General features: G+C 36.3%; 1 protein-coding gene across 1 annotated transcript; it reads right to left on the bottom strand.

Annotated features, from left to right (window-relative positions):
- Window positions 1-9,211: 9,211 nt before the first annotated feature.
- FES1A (Fes1A) lies at window positions 9,212-13,459 on the bottom strand. Its single transcript, XM_016328267.3, has 6 exons — window positions 13,090-13,459; window positions 11,684-11,826; window positions 11,499-11,549; window positions 10,774-10,995; window positions 10,579-10,681; window positions 9,212-10,100 (listed from the first exon to the last, which is right to left on the bottom strand). Exons 1-6 carry the CDS (start codon window positions 13,173-13,175, stop codon window positions 9,557-9,559), a joined length of 1,149 nt encoding a protein of 382 aa, XP_016183753.1. The 5' UTR covers window positions 13,176-13,459; the 3' UTR covers window positions 9,212-9,556.
- Between the last annotated feature and the right edge of the window lie 2,974 nt (window positions 13,460-16,433).

The raw sequence follows: 16,433 nt of genomic DNA, 5'->3' as shown, positions 1-16,433 counted from the left end.
TCTTTTAAAAATGATCTTTCAAAAATTATAACAAATACATTTGATAAATAAAAACAAAAATATTTTTTCAATAAGTATATATAAAGCTATATTAAATATTTTAATTTTAAAAAATATAAATTAACAACATTTTTATATATTTTCTCAAAAATATTCTTAATTTTCAAAATTAAGACAAATATATATATTTTTAATTTACCAAAGATAAAATAAGAATTTTATACTTTTCAAAAATAATATCTCTTCAAAATGAGCCTTAGTCTACTAATACTATCATTAAATTTAATTGTAATCCTCACTTCTATGTTCCATCTATTTTATGTTCTTGCTCTTTAAATTTAAATTAGTATCTAATATGCCGAATAAATGCTTATTTGAATGTAAATGTATAGTATTATCCATATATTTCTTAAAATTAATACATGAAAACTTTAAAAGTATATGTCATTTATAGAAAAAAATAGTATTCTATTTATTTTTAAGGCTGAGTTTAATTCAATGATCACTACTTTTTTCAGCTATCATTATTTTATCATTTATATCAGACTTCTAAAATTAATTTAAAAAAAAAACAATCATTTATATCCATGAATTTTGTAAACACTGACGAAAGTATCTATAAAAAAATTAATGTTATACTCATAAAAATTTTGTTGATTTTTTAATAAAATTCACAATATTTTAAATTTTTACATCTCTTCGTTATCGCCACTTTAATCATCTTTTCTCTTATCTATTATTCTGTCCTTTATCCTAATACTCTTATCTTGGTCCGTCACATTTTCCAATCTTACTAGACACATCGTTCTCTTCTCTTCTAACGATTTTGGCTTCCTCAACTCGAGTTCCTGCAAGCTAACATATAAAATGTTCCTTTTCCAATTCTACTCAACACTCAAATATCATCTTACTCCTCCACCGAAACTCTATTTTCTTTCCACCACACCATGCAATCTATATCAACTCTAGCATTGTACTTCATTATCCATTATGTCACTTCACCATTGTCACCGTCTACATACCTTCATTAACAACATATAACAATAGAGATGAGAAAGACGAAAAAACAAATTAAAACGAGACAAAGAAAAACAAACTAAAACCATGAAAGTTGTGTGTATATGTAAAAGAGAAATAACCATAGAATATGTGTATGTGTGTGCAAAAAAAAAAAAATCATGAAGTGTGTGTAAAAGAGAAACAACCATGGAATGTATGTTTGGGAGGGAGAGCAGAGAGGGAGAAAAAACGCGCCAAAGGAGGAGGGGGAGAGAGGTGGCAGTGGCGATGGCCCGTCACCTCCAATTTTTGTGACTTAATTTTTATCCTTGTCCTTTGCAGCCCAATTGGCATCGGTCTCTCCTCTATTAATGCCAACGTCGTCAATGACGCCACCTTTTCTTGATTTAAAAAAATAAAAATCTAAATATTTTTGTTATTTGATTGATTGTTATTCTTAAAGGATAATGTAATTATAGTTGTGACAGTGAACAAAGAGAAAGGTGGGGCTGATAGCTAGGTAGAAGGGTTGAAGTAGTTGACGTTGATGCTATCATGGTGGTAGTAGTAGTGACAGCGATAAAGTAAAAAAGAAGAGAGAAGGTAATTAATATAATGTCAATGGAAGATTGTGAAAATTTGAGATCTAAGAAAGAATGGATAGGAGTGGAGTTGAGGTTAAGGATAAAGATCGAAGGTAATTCAAAAATTTTATTAAAAAATCAACAAAAATTTAAAATTTGTATATTTTTGTCACATAAAATTCATATTTTAAGCGTATAATATTAGTTTTCTCTTTAAGGAATATTTTTATCAGTGTTCATAAAATTAATAAACACAAATAATTATTTTTTCTTTTGTAAAACTCTGAATTTCTCTTAGTCCAACCCTTCTCTACACTTTTACCATTTTCTTTTAACCTTCCATCACTCTTAAGTCTTAATAGTTGGCTTGAAAGATGAGGAGCAGTTTAACTATCACTAGGTTTAACTATTTCTTGTGATATATTAGAGCAAGTCCAATGTATCTGTATATTAGAGCAATTCCAATGTATCCGTTAAAGAGATTACTATATTCTGACATAAAAATTTTGGTAAAATTTTGTGTGTTAGAGTGGAAGACCAAGAGAGTCCTTTCTCTTGGATCGAGGAAGGGAATCCCTATAAAGAGAAACTTTGAACATCAAATAAAATTTTGTAATATGATAAGTTAATAAAAAAATAAAAATACATATTACATATATGTTAATAAATTAATAATATATGATTGTACTGGAGGGCTTCGGTATGGGTTGAGAGATGGATTGAAAAGGTCGAAGCGGATGCCGGATTATTTGACTGGAGCAATGGGGGGTGGTACCTGCAAAGACACTCCGACGCTCAAGTCAGAATGGATCTGAGAGGTATAAAGTGAATGAGGTACCTGAGGGGGCCTGGGGCTCCCCTTTATATAGGTGGAGGTAGTTTATCTTATCTTATCTTGTTTGGCCAAGATAAGGGAGATATTCAAATTTGAATGTTGGTTAGACGATCTAGTAGGCCAATTTTGGGCCATCTAAAAGAAGGAAGCGGTCCGAACCCAGAAATCCGGGTTCATAGGCTATCCCGGGTGGGGGATCCGAAGGTCGGATCCGTAACAGTTGTCCCCAGAGCATGAGAGCATGTTTGCTTGGTCCCAATGTTGAGTTGTTGGGGAGTTCGGTTCTTTGTAGTTTTAGAGACTGTAAGGGGCCTGGAAAGGACGTGACGTCATCCTGGCTAATTGGCGGAATGTTGGTGGATTCTGCTTTCCGTGAGTTGGAAAGTCATTAGCTTAGACCTTAACGCCACTTTTGTTGATGAGTTTGGTTTTCTATTATCGGGATGCCGTGAAGGGCCTGAAAAGGAAGTGATGTCATCTTGTGCCGATTGGCGGAATGTTGGTGAGTTCGGCTTTCCGCGAGTTGGAAGATCATCAGCTCATGCTTGTTTTATGTGGCATTTTTGGACTGTTATTATGAACTTATTTTAGGCCTCTTGGTAGGCTGATTTTAATACTTTGCATATCTAGCTTATTTGGATACCCATTCTACTAGCCTCGGAAGTGATCGATTTCTAGGGGTATTCGTTTAACTTATTTAGATATCCACTTTGTTTTTTATATATTCGTTTTGTTGGCCTCAGGGTGATCGATTCTCGGGTAGCCATTTACTTATTTTGATATATGTTTTGTTGACCTCGGGGTGATCGATCCCCGAGCCACCGTTTTTTGGATATCCGTTTTGTGTGGCCTTGGGGTGATCGATCCTGGGGTAGCCGTTTACTTATTCGGATATCTGTTTTGTTATTTGGATATCCATTTTGTTATTCGGATTTCTGTTCTGTTCTTTGGATATCCGTTCTGTTATTTGAATATCCGTTCTGCTATTCAGATATTCGTTCTGTTATCTGGATATCCGTTTTGTTGGCTTCGGGTTGATCGATTCCTGGGTGGTCGTTTACTTATTTGGATATCCGTTTTGATTAGACAACTTAAGCAATAAATAAAAACGAAAAAAGCAAAAAATAAAGGGTAAAGAGATAGTCTTAAATGACCTCGATCTTGTTGCTTCGGAAGGATGTTTCTACGTATAGTAGCGCCGTAAGTTGGTGGCATTCAAGGATCTCAAGAGCTCGGTCCCATCAAGTCTTTTGAGCCTGTAGGCTCCTTTTTCGATTACTGTCTTGATTCGGTAGGGACCCTCCCAGTTGGGCGTGAGTTTCACTTCTCCGGGAGTGGAGGGACCGATGTCGTTTCATCATAAGACGAGGTCTCCTGGTCCGAAGTCTCGTCGTATCGTGCTGCGATTGTACCTTAGGCTTATTCTCTGTTTTAGGGCTAGCTCATGTAGGAGTGCTATGCTCCTGACTTCGTCTGCAAGGGCCTGCTCTGCTTCTTCATCATTTCCTCCCACGGTTCTGCGCGGGTCTTGGCGTGCATCGAGGTCGGCAAGGAAGATGCCCGTTGCATCTCGAGATCTTTTGCGGAGGGCCAAGCTGGTGTTGTCGCACTCTACTGCGGCTTTTCGGTCCCCGTCTATCGTTTCGATGGTGCCGTTATCGGCTTGGAACTTCATGATGAGGAATTTGGTAAAGATAACGGCGGATAGGTCGTTGATTGTTTTCTTTTCGAGGATGATATTGTAGGTAGTGGAGTCTCTGAGGACCATGAACTCGGAAAGGATAGTTTTTCTCTGGCTTCCGGTTCCGATGGTTAGTGATAATACTATGGAACCGTCCAGTTTGAGAAAGTTATCCCCGAGTCCGGTTGCTCCGTTGCGGTGGATTTGCAGATTTTGGTTTCGGAGTCCCAACTTGTCGAAGGCTCCTCTGAATAGGATGTTGGAATCTACTCCAGTGTCGACTAGTATTCTTTTCACGATGTCGGTTCCGACTTTCACCGAGATGACGAATGAGGCATTTTCCACTGAGGTGCCATGTTGGCAATCGTCAGGGGAGATTGTGATCGCCTCTGGCACCCGAGGGGTTGGTACTTGGTTTCTTACGGCTAGGATTTTGAGATCTTTCTTCAGTGCTTATTTTGACTTTTCCGGTGCGTCCTTCCCAATGATGACATTCACGATTATGGAGGGGTCGGCCTCCATGCTTTTCCTGGGATGGTTGTCGTGATGTCCTGAGGTTGCGCCCTTCGTGTTCTGGTGATCTTTCTTTTTCCATTCTTTTGGGTTCTCGGATGATTTTGGCGAACTCGGAGAGTTTGCCGTCTCGGATGGCTTGTTCAAGGGCGTCTTTTAGGTCAAAGGAGTCTTCGGTTTTGTACCCGTATCCTTGGTGGTAGTCGCAGTACAGGCTCTTGTTGTCGCTTGTCCATTCCTTCAGTTGTCATCCTTTTGGCAGGATGCCTCGTTTCGCTATTTGGTGGTAGATCTCCATAATGGAAGCGAGTAAGGGGGTGTAGTTTGAGAACTTTTCCATCCTGAGTGGTCGGTTGGTGTTTAAGGGTTTGTGGTATTCTTTCTGGGTCTCTCTTGGTGGCGGGTTATTACGAGGTACCGTGTTGCCATTTATTAGCGGCCACGACTTGACTCACCTCTTCGTCGTTTTTGTATTCCCTTGCTACTTTTTGAATTTTTGTGCATAGGCCACGACTTGGCTTACCTTGGTGGTGAGATATTTTCGGAAGTCCTCGTATATGAGGCCGTTGGTCAGAGAAAGACTGGCGACGGAATCCGTGAGTCTGTCGACCGTTAGGCACTCATCATTGAACCTATCGAGGTATTTCCTCGTCGATTCGTCTTGTCTCTGGTGATTTTGAACAAGCTAATGGGGGGTTTAGCTTTGGTGATTTTGGTGGTGAACTGGGCCATGAACTTTCTGGAGATATTATGGAAGCTAGCTATGGAGCCGTTCGGGAGGGCATTGAACCATTTTATTGCGGGGTCGGCTAAGGTTACCAGGAAGGCCCTGCACCGAGCCGTATCGGTAGCTCCTTTTAGATTCATCCTAGCCTTGAAGGCCATTAGGTGTTCCTGGTATCACGGTAAGATCAAATCCTAGAAGTCGCTTGGTTTGTGTGCTCCGGGTGGTACTGTTCTTTGGGTGTAACTCGACCTTCGAGGTTTTGCACCTTGAGGTACAGCTCTTGGATTATCTGGACCGCCTTCTTTCCTAGGCCGTCGGGTGACTGGGCTTCAGTGGGAGGACGGTTGTCCTCTCTTGGTTGTTACTAGGTCGGGGTTGGTTGGCGATACACTGCGCTTATTATCCTCCCGTGGGTGCTGGGTGGGAGGAGTGTTATCTTGGAGTTCAAGAGTTGGGCTTCGTAGGTTTGAGTTGTGGTGGTGGCTGGAGGATTTCTCCTCGAGGTTCTCCATCATGCTGCCACGATTTGGCAGTCTCCCGCATCTATGCAAAAACCTTGAGAACTTTCTTGATCTCTTGGCTCCTGAAGGGTTTGAGCTTGGCCATAGAGGTGGCGTTGAGGAGGTCGTTCATGATGAGCTTCCTTATGAACTTTCAGTAAGATTCGAAGGGGACCATGGCGACAGAGTTGTCGTAGGTGACCATGGTGGGCATGGAGCCAAAGTAGAGGACAAGATGGGGCCATGGCACTTGGAGAGATGGATGAGGAAGTGGTAGATGAGAGGGTCCAAGAGGTGGAGGTGTCCCACTAAAGGGAGACGGGACTTTGTGGGCTCGGAAGGTTTGGAATTTTGCCGTTGGAGTAGGGCGAAGGTATATAAAGAGTGTTATCACTAAGAAGGTGATTACAAGTTGAAGAAACATTATTCCTTTTTCTCTCAGTTACAAGCAAGAAATCAAGTGAGTGAGTTTGAGGGTTGCTCCTCGAGGTTCTCCGTCATGCCGCCACGAGTTAGCAGTCCTTACAGACGACGCCAATGTACTGGAGGCCTCTGGTTCGTGTTGTGAGATGGATCAGAGGCTTACGAGTTGAAACGGCTGTTGGATCGTCTTCTTGGAGCGACGGGGGTGGTACCTGCAAAGACATTCTGACGCCCAAGTCAAAATAGATTTGAGAGGTATAAGATGTGTGAAATGAGTGAGTGACGTACCTGAGGGGGCCTGGGGCTCCCCTTTGTATAGGTGAAGGTAATTTATCTTATCTTATCTTATTTAGTCAATATAAAGGGGATATTCGAATTTGAATGTTAGTTAGACAATCTAGTAAGCCAATTTTGGGCCTTCTAGAAGAAAGAAGCGGTTCGAACCCGAAAATCCGGGTTCGAAGGCTATCGCAAGTGAGAAATCTGAAGGTCAAATTCGTAACAATGACCATTACATATATGTTACATATATATTAATAAAAATATACGATCGTTAATATATTATTGTTATTATTAATAAATTATATTTTATTACTCTATATATATTATTTATATATACTCATATTCTCATAATTTATTCTAATTTTTTTAAATTTATAAAACTAAAATTTTAATAGTATTTTTTATTCAAAAAAATAATTTAAACTAATTCAACTCATTTCAATTACTTACAATTTTTTTTTCAAAATTCAAATACTCAACAATCTTAACCTTTACTTTAGACTCTCAAATTCAAAATCAAAACTTGACGCTACCAAATATATTTTAAAGTCCGAACTCAAAATATTTCTAATTTCAATTTTCAAATTCTTTATAATAATCAATTTTCTATTTTTCAACCAAATAATCAAAATTCATAAAGACCACATTATCCATTTTCATCCATATTTAACTTTTATCGAAAATATTACTCCAATATTCTTACTATTTTTAACTCAATTCGGTGCATCAACACATGATTCATTTAGTGTTGGTAGCTCTTCTAATCCATCCACTCAGACTCTAATACATTCTAGTCTAAAGAAGAACAAAAAAAAAGGATAAAGAAAAAGTACAAATGTCAGAAGACCTTAGCGAAAAAAAAACATTCATCGTTAAAAAATTCTCTCTCATGAAAGATATTAAAAAGGTTAGAAAAAAGGAATTAATGGACAGAAAAAAGAAAAGAGAAGAGGGTACATAGAGAAAAGATTATGCCAATTAAAGAAAAGGAGTTACAAATTCAAACAACAATGAAGGAACAAAAATTATAAATTTAAAGGTCTGTTAAAAAAATGGAGATAAATGTAAAAGAAAGAGAAATAAAAAGAATAGCTAAAGAAAGGAAAAAAATTGATATATAAATACTTAATACTGACACATCTACAATGAGTGAAAAACGACGACCTTTTTATGAAATTGCATGTGAAAAAATAATTAATAAATAGTTACTTAATGGTAATTTTACGATGCATGTTGTAATTATAGAGTTTTATATTTTTTATATTAAGTAATATTACAAATTAGTTTAAGCTCGAATTATATATTGTGTATTATTGTTGTTTATAAAATTATTAAGTTTTTTTTAAATATTAATTTTTTTATAATAAAAAATTATTTTTAATTTACAAATTTTAATAATAATATTATAAAAAATTAATAATTATATTAATTTTAATTATTTTAATTAATTAATTAAGTTTGACTATAATAACTTAATAAGAACTAAACTTAATTCTTTCTAATGAAAAAAAAAAGAGATATTTTAAATTCTTATTTATTATTTATCATATAAAAATTTATGTGTAATTATTTTTTATAATAAATAGACCATAAATAAAAATTGAGATATATTTTTCACTGAAAATGGTCTTATAAATTTTATTAAATATATTACATAATTATATATTATATTTTTTAATTAATATATATTCTATAATATTTAATTAAATATTACTTTTTATATTATTTTATTTTATTTTTATTTTATATTCATTTTTTAAAATTTATTTTTTTAATTGTATAAAATTATTAAAGTAAATATTAAAAATATAAAATAAAAATAGTTATTTAATATTTTTTAATAATTTTATAAATTAAATTAATTAATTTATTTAAAAAAGAAAGGATATAAAAAAATAAAAATCAAATAAAATAATAATATTTAAGTAAATATTTTAAATTTTTTTTTTATCAAAAATAGGAGACTCAAACCCACAACCTCTTAATTGAGTATGGAGAGACTATGCCATTTGAGCTATTACTCATTGGCAAGTAAATATTTTAAAATACCTATATATATTAATTAAAAAATATAATATATAATTATATAATATGTTTAAAATGCATGATATATAACAAGAAATAGCATAGCCTAATAATAGCCACGCTTCACTCGATTTCTTAAACCTGTTCAAATTCTAATCAATAGCTGACAATAAAAACCGGTTGCCACAGTAGCAATTTCATAAATAATTTTTAAAATAGAGACATTTCAGTAAAAAAATCTAACACCTCTATAGTCGACCTAATATCAATTTCTTAATCTCTTACCTTAACGTTTTCAATTATATAAAAATTATATTATAAATAATGTTAATTCATATATTAAGAATCTAAATTCTAATATTACCTGTACTATTTGAAAAGCAAATTTCATTTTATAAAATCTATTACATTATCTATTATATTATACAAATAAAAACAAAAAAAAAATAAATTAAACTATTAAAATAATATCTAAAAATTTACATTAACAAAAATAACTCCAAAAAATTTAAACAAATAAACCTTGCTAAGTATGTAAAGAAGAAACTTTTTGTATAGTATCCAGGCAAGTTCATATATTGAAATTATTTCTAAATCAATATCTGAAAAAGAAAATATGGGTCCAATATGTAATACTTTGGATTTACAGAATATGTAAAAATATTTGTATATAACAAAGTTTAGTTTTCATTCCATTGGTTCTTGTATTTTTCCTCGGATCAGGTGAAACCGCGACAAGAGAAAGACGAGTAAAATTTCAGAATGTGTCATACTCATACAGCAAGATGGCGCAACAACTCACAAATCAAATTGAGGGAGAATAATAACTTATCAACTTAGAACACCCCATGAAAGGAGAATCTGGGTGAGAAAAGGGAAGTCACTACTTAATCTTAAGCCTATGAATGTGTAGAAGACAATGAAAAATGAGTTGACAAAAGCTTCATTTACAAGTATCCCTCTGAAAAACTTGCATTTTCTATTACTCTAACTACCTTGATTGTCGCTGTTCCGAGGAGGCGGCCCTGGCCCTATAAGCAAAGGAGCCTCCTTCTTTTCACTTTTGGATTCTCTCTTGGAATTGGGGTTTGCGGACGAAGATCGAAGGGGTGGCTCGAAAAATTTGCTGGCGACATCAGGAGGGGCAGCTGCATTATCTTCTCCAGGCAAAACTAGAAGACCCTTTTCTCGAAGAGATGACGGCTCGTTGAAGCAAGTGCTCCAGAGGGAGTCCACAAGCTGCCTCTCCTCCCTGGCCGCCCCAAGGTCTTCAGCTGACATTAAACTGATTCCATTTATTCGTTCTTGAAGAAGTTGCTTCATTTTCTCATCGTCTTCTGTGGAAGCTTCATTTTTAACTTCTTTTTTGTCACGAGTAAGCTCAAGAAGTCCGCGGAGGGCCGCTTCTCGGACATCTGAATCTTCACTAGAGGCAAGGTGCATCAGTATCCGTGGAAATCCTAGCTCATTTGCAATGCTGCAATCTGAAGTATTCTCATTCAAAAGGTAATGGATCAAGTTGAGAGCCTTCCTATAAAATTGAAAATTGACCAAGATTAGGTATTAGATTCCATCACAAGTAATGAGCATCAAAAAAGCATAGTCAATAAGTAAAAGAAGAGCACATCAACACTGTAGTTCCAAGAGTTTTTGTTTAAAGATTAAATAGATACACCTTAACCCCTAAAACTATTTTAACTAGCATTAACATTAAATTACATACACTTTATACTCATACAAAAAGACCTCTTTTCAGGACGAATTGCATGCATTTGATCTTTCAAGGACTAAAATGTATGCATTAAATCTTTTTACTCGAGTCTCAAAATGAAAATCTCCCAAAAATTGAAGTGTATGAATTTAAAGTACTGAAGTGTTGAAACAAAAATCTTTCACACACTTCAGTGTAGATTTATTCCATTTTGTAATTACAGACCAATAATATGGATATCATATGGTAAATTACAAATTTCTATACAAACAAACTCATCAGGAAAAACCTTAATTACCTTTGAAACCTCACATTTTCAGAAGTTAGAGCATCTTTTAAGGCTGCATAACCATTTGCAAGACGAAAGGCAGCTATGCCAGATTTGTTGTGCCGAATCAGTGCTGTCAAGTAGTCCACAAAAACACGTCATGAAGATTACAAGGAATATGCTAAAACTGGGGAAAAAAAATTAAAAAGAAAAAATACTACATACAAGAGATTGCTCCAAGTGCCTGAGTCCTAACATTCACATCAGGATCTGAAGTGAAATTGGAAATAAGAGGTTCAAAGCCATTTGCTTCCATAACAAGTTGCTGACTACGAGGATTATTCTGGACTATTGTGGTTACAACATCAGCAGCCTTTGCACGAATATTGGGATGGGAGTTCTTGAGGTAACCAAGAAGCGGAACCAACCCACCAATTGAATGGAGATCTGGGAAATATGTACAAACCAGGAAAATAAGTGAGACATACATTTCTTTCAATCAGAAGCATAGAGCCATATTATTCAGCCGCAGATAAGACAGGCACCAAAAATCATAGAAAAGGAATGATGTTAAGGTTAACAACAGAAGAATGGTACTTCGGCAGTGCCATCACATAGAAAAATAAGAGGACAAACAATATTTTTCTACAGAAGCATAGCAAAAACCACATCAACTGAAAACAACATGAGTCATGACACCATGAATAACATTTATTTTTGCAAAGCCGGTACAACTCAAATAATGGATTACCAATTACCATTGACCCTTCATTGCCCAAATTTTAAGAGAGACACAGCATCATACAGTGAATAATGCATAGAAGATGATATATGAACATCAAGCGTAAGCTGACACATGTCAAGTACTTCACACATTAATAATCACTTAAGCAGTGTCATTATCCTATTCAACACAACAGACCAAGTTTATAAGCATCCTAAAGACTCACCATTGGCCATATCAATCGACTCAACATGCTCTTGCAACTCATCTAACAAATCTGTCAAAAAAAAAAAGTTAAAATAGAGATAAACCCCAAGTCAGTACAAGATTTAAAAAGAAAGAAAATGACTCACTAAAATATTAAATGTAAATTTTATTTTATTTTTTATGTAGCTTTCACATGTCAGATACCTTCAATGTCTGCAGGGGTAACACCCTGAGATTCCAAGACTTGCTCTGGAGTCTGCATTACAAGGGTAATCTCTTTCATACGTTTTACAACATCAATGGTCTGTGCTTGCATCGCTTCCATAAACCATCTCCGATCCTCTTCACTACACAGTACAGAAATTAACAAAATCAGACCCTGGTAATACTAGCCAATCCCAGATCTTGTCACATCCCGGACATCACCTAAACTGGGAGGTTGGGATCCCAGGACATGGGATGGCTGGCATTTGAACAACGGTAGAGGGAAATCCTATGATATATATAGCATGCCTATTGTATATATTTTATTTTTATTTTGAAGAAGGGGAAAAAATAAACCATGTATGAAGAATCATAGTAATAATCCAAAATCTTAAGTTCTATATTTCATAATAGTTCCATAATCCATACTAAATAAACTCACCAAGTCATAATTCCTAATTTAAGATCTCAATGATCAATCATCATCTCGAGTGAAATTACCCATATACCCCTTTTAAACCATCGCAGAAGTTGCTTCTTTTTTTTTTTTTTTTTTTTGTAGGGGTGGGAGAGAACAACAATTTCCTCTTAAAATATACAAAACTAACTAAATTTTCACAAAGGAGTATACAACTTTGTCTACAACCGTATGCTAATATTCCTCTGATTTCAAAATTACAAAACCAACATAGCAAACCATAATATTTGGGCCCATCCCCATCCATATTCAACTTCTAAAAGATAAATGTATCCCTTTCATTTATACTAGAATTTTCAATACAACTATGCAACAATGCATGTTATAAAGTATAAACCATAGCTACAAAACATGAAACCTTGATACCTCTCAACAACAGAAACATATTCATAACATCAAGAAACTCGCACCCTAATCAGCTGAATATCAATATCAATCTCTTCATTGATAAAAGAACGTGACCTTGCAGGAAAAAAAAAAAGCCAGGGAAAAGATAAAGGTGTGATGCATTTTTATCTTCTGTTTTCATTTTCAGCATTTTCTGTTTCTGTTTTCATCTCCTGTTTACTCTTTTGTGTTGGCAAAATTCTAAAAACAGAAAACACTGAAAATAAAAACAGAAAATAAAAACCCTAAAGAAAGGCAACCTAAGCTTCTAAATTATTCAATGAAAGAATCAGAATAGATTGATTGATTCTTAACTTCAGTCTTCAGGCTCTCCATTCATAACTTCATATTGATTAAAAGCATAAAACCCCACTTTACTCCATTAAGCAAAAATTAACAATACTATTAAAAAATGCAAAAATAAATTAATAATATTGAAACATCGACTTCCCTTTTTGCATCAAAGGGGGAAAAACTTACTATAACGAGCTAACTCAACAAGAAGAACATACTTAGAGAGAAAAGAAGAGATTGAAAGTACCTTAAATTGCGAGTGGGGCGAGTTCCATCGGAGTTAGCAATGCTCCATTTGAGTAATCCATCCCAGTTAGGTCCTTCTTTTGCCATTGTTGCTCGATTGAAGAAAGAGTAGAAGACAAGAAAAGAGGGAAAACTTCGAATAGGGTTTTAAAATTCACGAACAGAATGAAGAAGAGGGTTTTGGGAACGCGAAGGGGTTGGGGGTACTTATTCGTGTGGCAAGCGCGTGAATGATTCGGGAAGCGTCTCAAGGATTCGGGAGAGTGGTGGAAAGTGGAAAGAGGAACAAGTGAACAACGAAGAAGTACCGAATAGAAACTTGGATTTTTTTTTTTTTTTTTTGGTATTCCAAACTTGGAGTTTTCGGCATTAGACTGTTAGGCCATGGGCCTTTGTTATATGGCTCAGACTCGGGCTTCGGCCTACAATTCTTTTCCATTTTTCTACTATTATAATTATGTTTTGGTCAAGACAGTTTCTTTCATAGCATCTTCAAAAACATCTAGATACCAAAAAAAATTCAAAAATATCTAATTTCATCTATCAGTTTTAGGATTATTTTTAATAAATAAAATAAATATTTTAATTACGAATATACGTTAATTTGAGAGTATTTACTGATTTCTATTAAATGACTTATCTTATTTACATTGTAAGCTCAACTCCGCACAACATAAGGATTAGCACGCTTTCGGAAAGAACATAGAATAGTAGAGGATCTAGTATACGGAACACGACGATCATTAGAAATTCACGAATTAGAGATACTGTAATATACTCTTTACCATAATTTCTCATACCAGACCAACCCACTAAAATACAAATAGGGATCAGAAATGTGGTCAATATCACAAAGAAAAAAGAGAGATCGTCTATACCCAAATAAAAATTGATGTTTTCATAAGGAAGCCATCAAAGGCTTTCCACAAATTGAAATTTGGCTATAGAAGGATCGAATTGTATCCGAGGAACAAGGAAATACAAAAAAGTAATAAGAGAGGCACACAAACCAATCAATCGTGTCGGTCGTATTCTTGAATTTGAAATGAGAATAGGAATAATGCTTCCTAGCATGGGACACAGAATAGGACCACTTAGATCAGAATAGCATTCACAGAAATGTTCAAACATAGAGTAGAATCGAACATTGAAGAGATTAGTTAACAACAGTAAAAAGATGGGCGCCTAATTCCAATACTATAAGGGTCTATCAGTACAAGTCAGCTGAACACCGTGATTGATGAGTGGGTAGGTGGGTTAGGTGCACCTCTCGTCCAGTGGGAAGTATTGAGGCGAGTCTCCTTCCCCCCCCCTTCCTTTTTCTACTTTTCCTCTCTCCTTTTGCTTGTGCTTCTACCCGGGCTTTTCATTTTTATAAATTTATATATAGAGACCCGAGGAAATTTTTATAAGATTCATTGCTCGCAATCAAGCTTGGAGTATAAATGAAAGGAATGGAACAAAGTGTTGCTTCGGGAAACATGGGTATTGAAAATCTTAAAAATCTGTGGGTTCCAAATTTTGAAGGAATTCCTGCCAAGATGACGGATCCTCCCATAGGCGCCTCTACATGAGCTTCGGGTAACCAAATATGAACTGGTACCATAGGTACTTTGATGGCGAAAGCGACGAAAGAAGCAATCCATAGAAAGATTTGACGCCGCTCACTAAATTCTGTCGTTAATGATATTTATAAATCGGCGGTCCCTATTTGGAAAAGAATTAACAGAATAGCTAATAGCATAAAAACATATCCAAGTAAAGTATAAAGGAAAAACGGATATGCTGCCTTGATCTTTCTTTATCTCGAGCCTCATACCCCTATAATAATGATAGAGTAAGGGGTGGCCCCAAAGCGGAATTTAGCGATGGTGGTTGGTCGAAGCTCCAGTAGGTAGCCACTCCATTCTCAGGGAACCTTACGTGAGACTTCCGCATCATATGGCTCCGCCCCGAGCTTCCATCGCCGGCCTTTGTCATTAGACCACTATCTATGTATGTATATTAAGCTTGGACTCTCGAACATTTTGCTTCTCGGGTGGTGGCAAACAATGCAGCTTGCGTTGCGGGCCCGCATTTTGTATTGAATAGGGGCCCGGCCCACTTCTCGCCCGAAAGAATCGCTCACTAGCTAGCCGGACTAGTGGGGGCCTTATCTGGAGACATACTGAAAACCATGCCCTTCGAACCGAACGCAACGCCCGTCTTCCAAATCACAAAAAGGGCTCGTTGGGAAGAAAGATGGAGTGCGGCCTGTAGAGCACACGTAACGTCCTGTTATTATTATGCGGGTTGCTCACACAGTGGATCTCTCTCTCTAGATATCTAGAGAGATGTGAATAGCCTTTATTTATGGCTGCCTCCCGACTTACAGCTTTATGCTACTACTACTGTGATGTGAGCGGTTCAAATGGGTTTTTTTCCAATTTATCCTGGCCAGAACTTGTATGCAGCACTTATACAAAGGTGCATGCATAAAGGTTTGGAACCCTTTTCTTATTTGAATCTTAAAGACAGGACCTATTCTCATCTCGAACCCTCTACCGAGCTTAACCATGCCCGCATTTCCTTTTTTTTTTAAGGGGGCCAAAGAAATGTCTCTGCCTGCTGCCAACAGTCTTTCTTTATAATTCTACTGAACGGGTTGATCCTCCCATTTGTTATAGCAACTTCGCTTAAGGTCTCCTCACCAAGAGCTCCCCGGCGACGACAGAGGAACCAACCCGCCCGCTGTGGCGGGGCGGCTTTTTTTTCACAACAAGACGTGGACGATTATCCGTACCCTCGGTAGCTTACGACTTTACGTCCATCCCTAGTTGGGTACAGTTTCCTTTTGATTTCTCCCTTGTAGCCGTTACTCGAATTCACGCAAGTGTGTCCACACCCCCCAAACTGACTTGACGAGGAATCCATTCTCGCGAACAAACACAGCCCCTACACACACCTAGGAGCTCCCCTTCCTGCATATCCATACAAGACCCAAGTAGGTGGGTCGAGGTCCTACGAGGTAACCACTACTCGGAGTACCCTCCCAAAAGGAAAAGGATGTGTTTGTCAGGTTCGGTTCGTCTTAGTTGGGTTGAGCGGGTTCGACCAGAAATGCTATGCTTATGCACAAGACTACCCCTCTTCCCGAAAGCTTCGCGGGGACTACTTTACATTATAAACGAGATAAGCATGGACATAGTGTAAATGAAATATGGTCATATTTATCTCGTTTACACTGTAAACAAGATACGTGGTAATGTAAAATGTTTACACAATAAACGAGATATAATATGACAAAATCAACCTATTATAAAAAGATCAGGAAATCGATGGTATTCCACACAAATCTCTCAATTC

The sequence above is a fragment of the Arachis ipaensis genome, chromosome B2 (genome assembly GCF_059453495.1).
Source record: "Arachis ipaensis isolate K30076 ecotype BB chromosome B2, ASM5945349v1, whole genome shotgun sequence".
NCBI lineage: Eukaryota > Viridiplantae > Streptophyta > Magnoliopsida > Fabales > Fabaceae > Arachis > Arachis ipaensis.
Note: the sequence above shows the minus strand (reverse complement) of the source record. Positions and strands in the feature narration are given on the sequence as shown.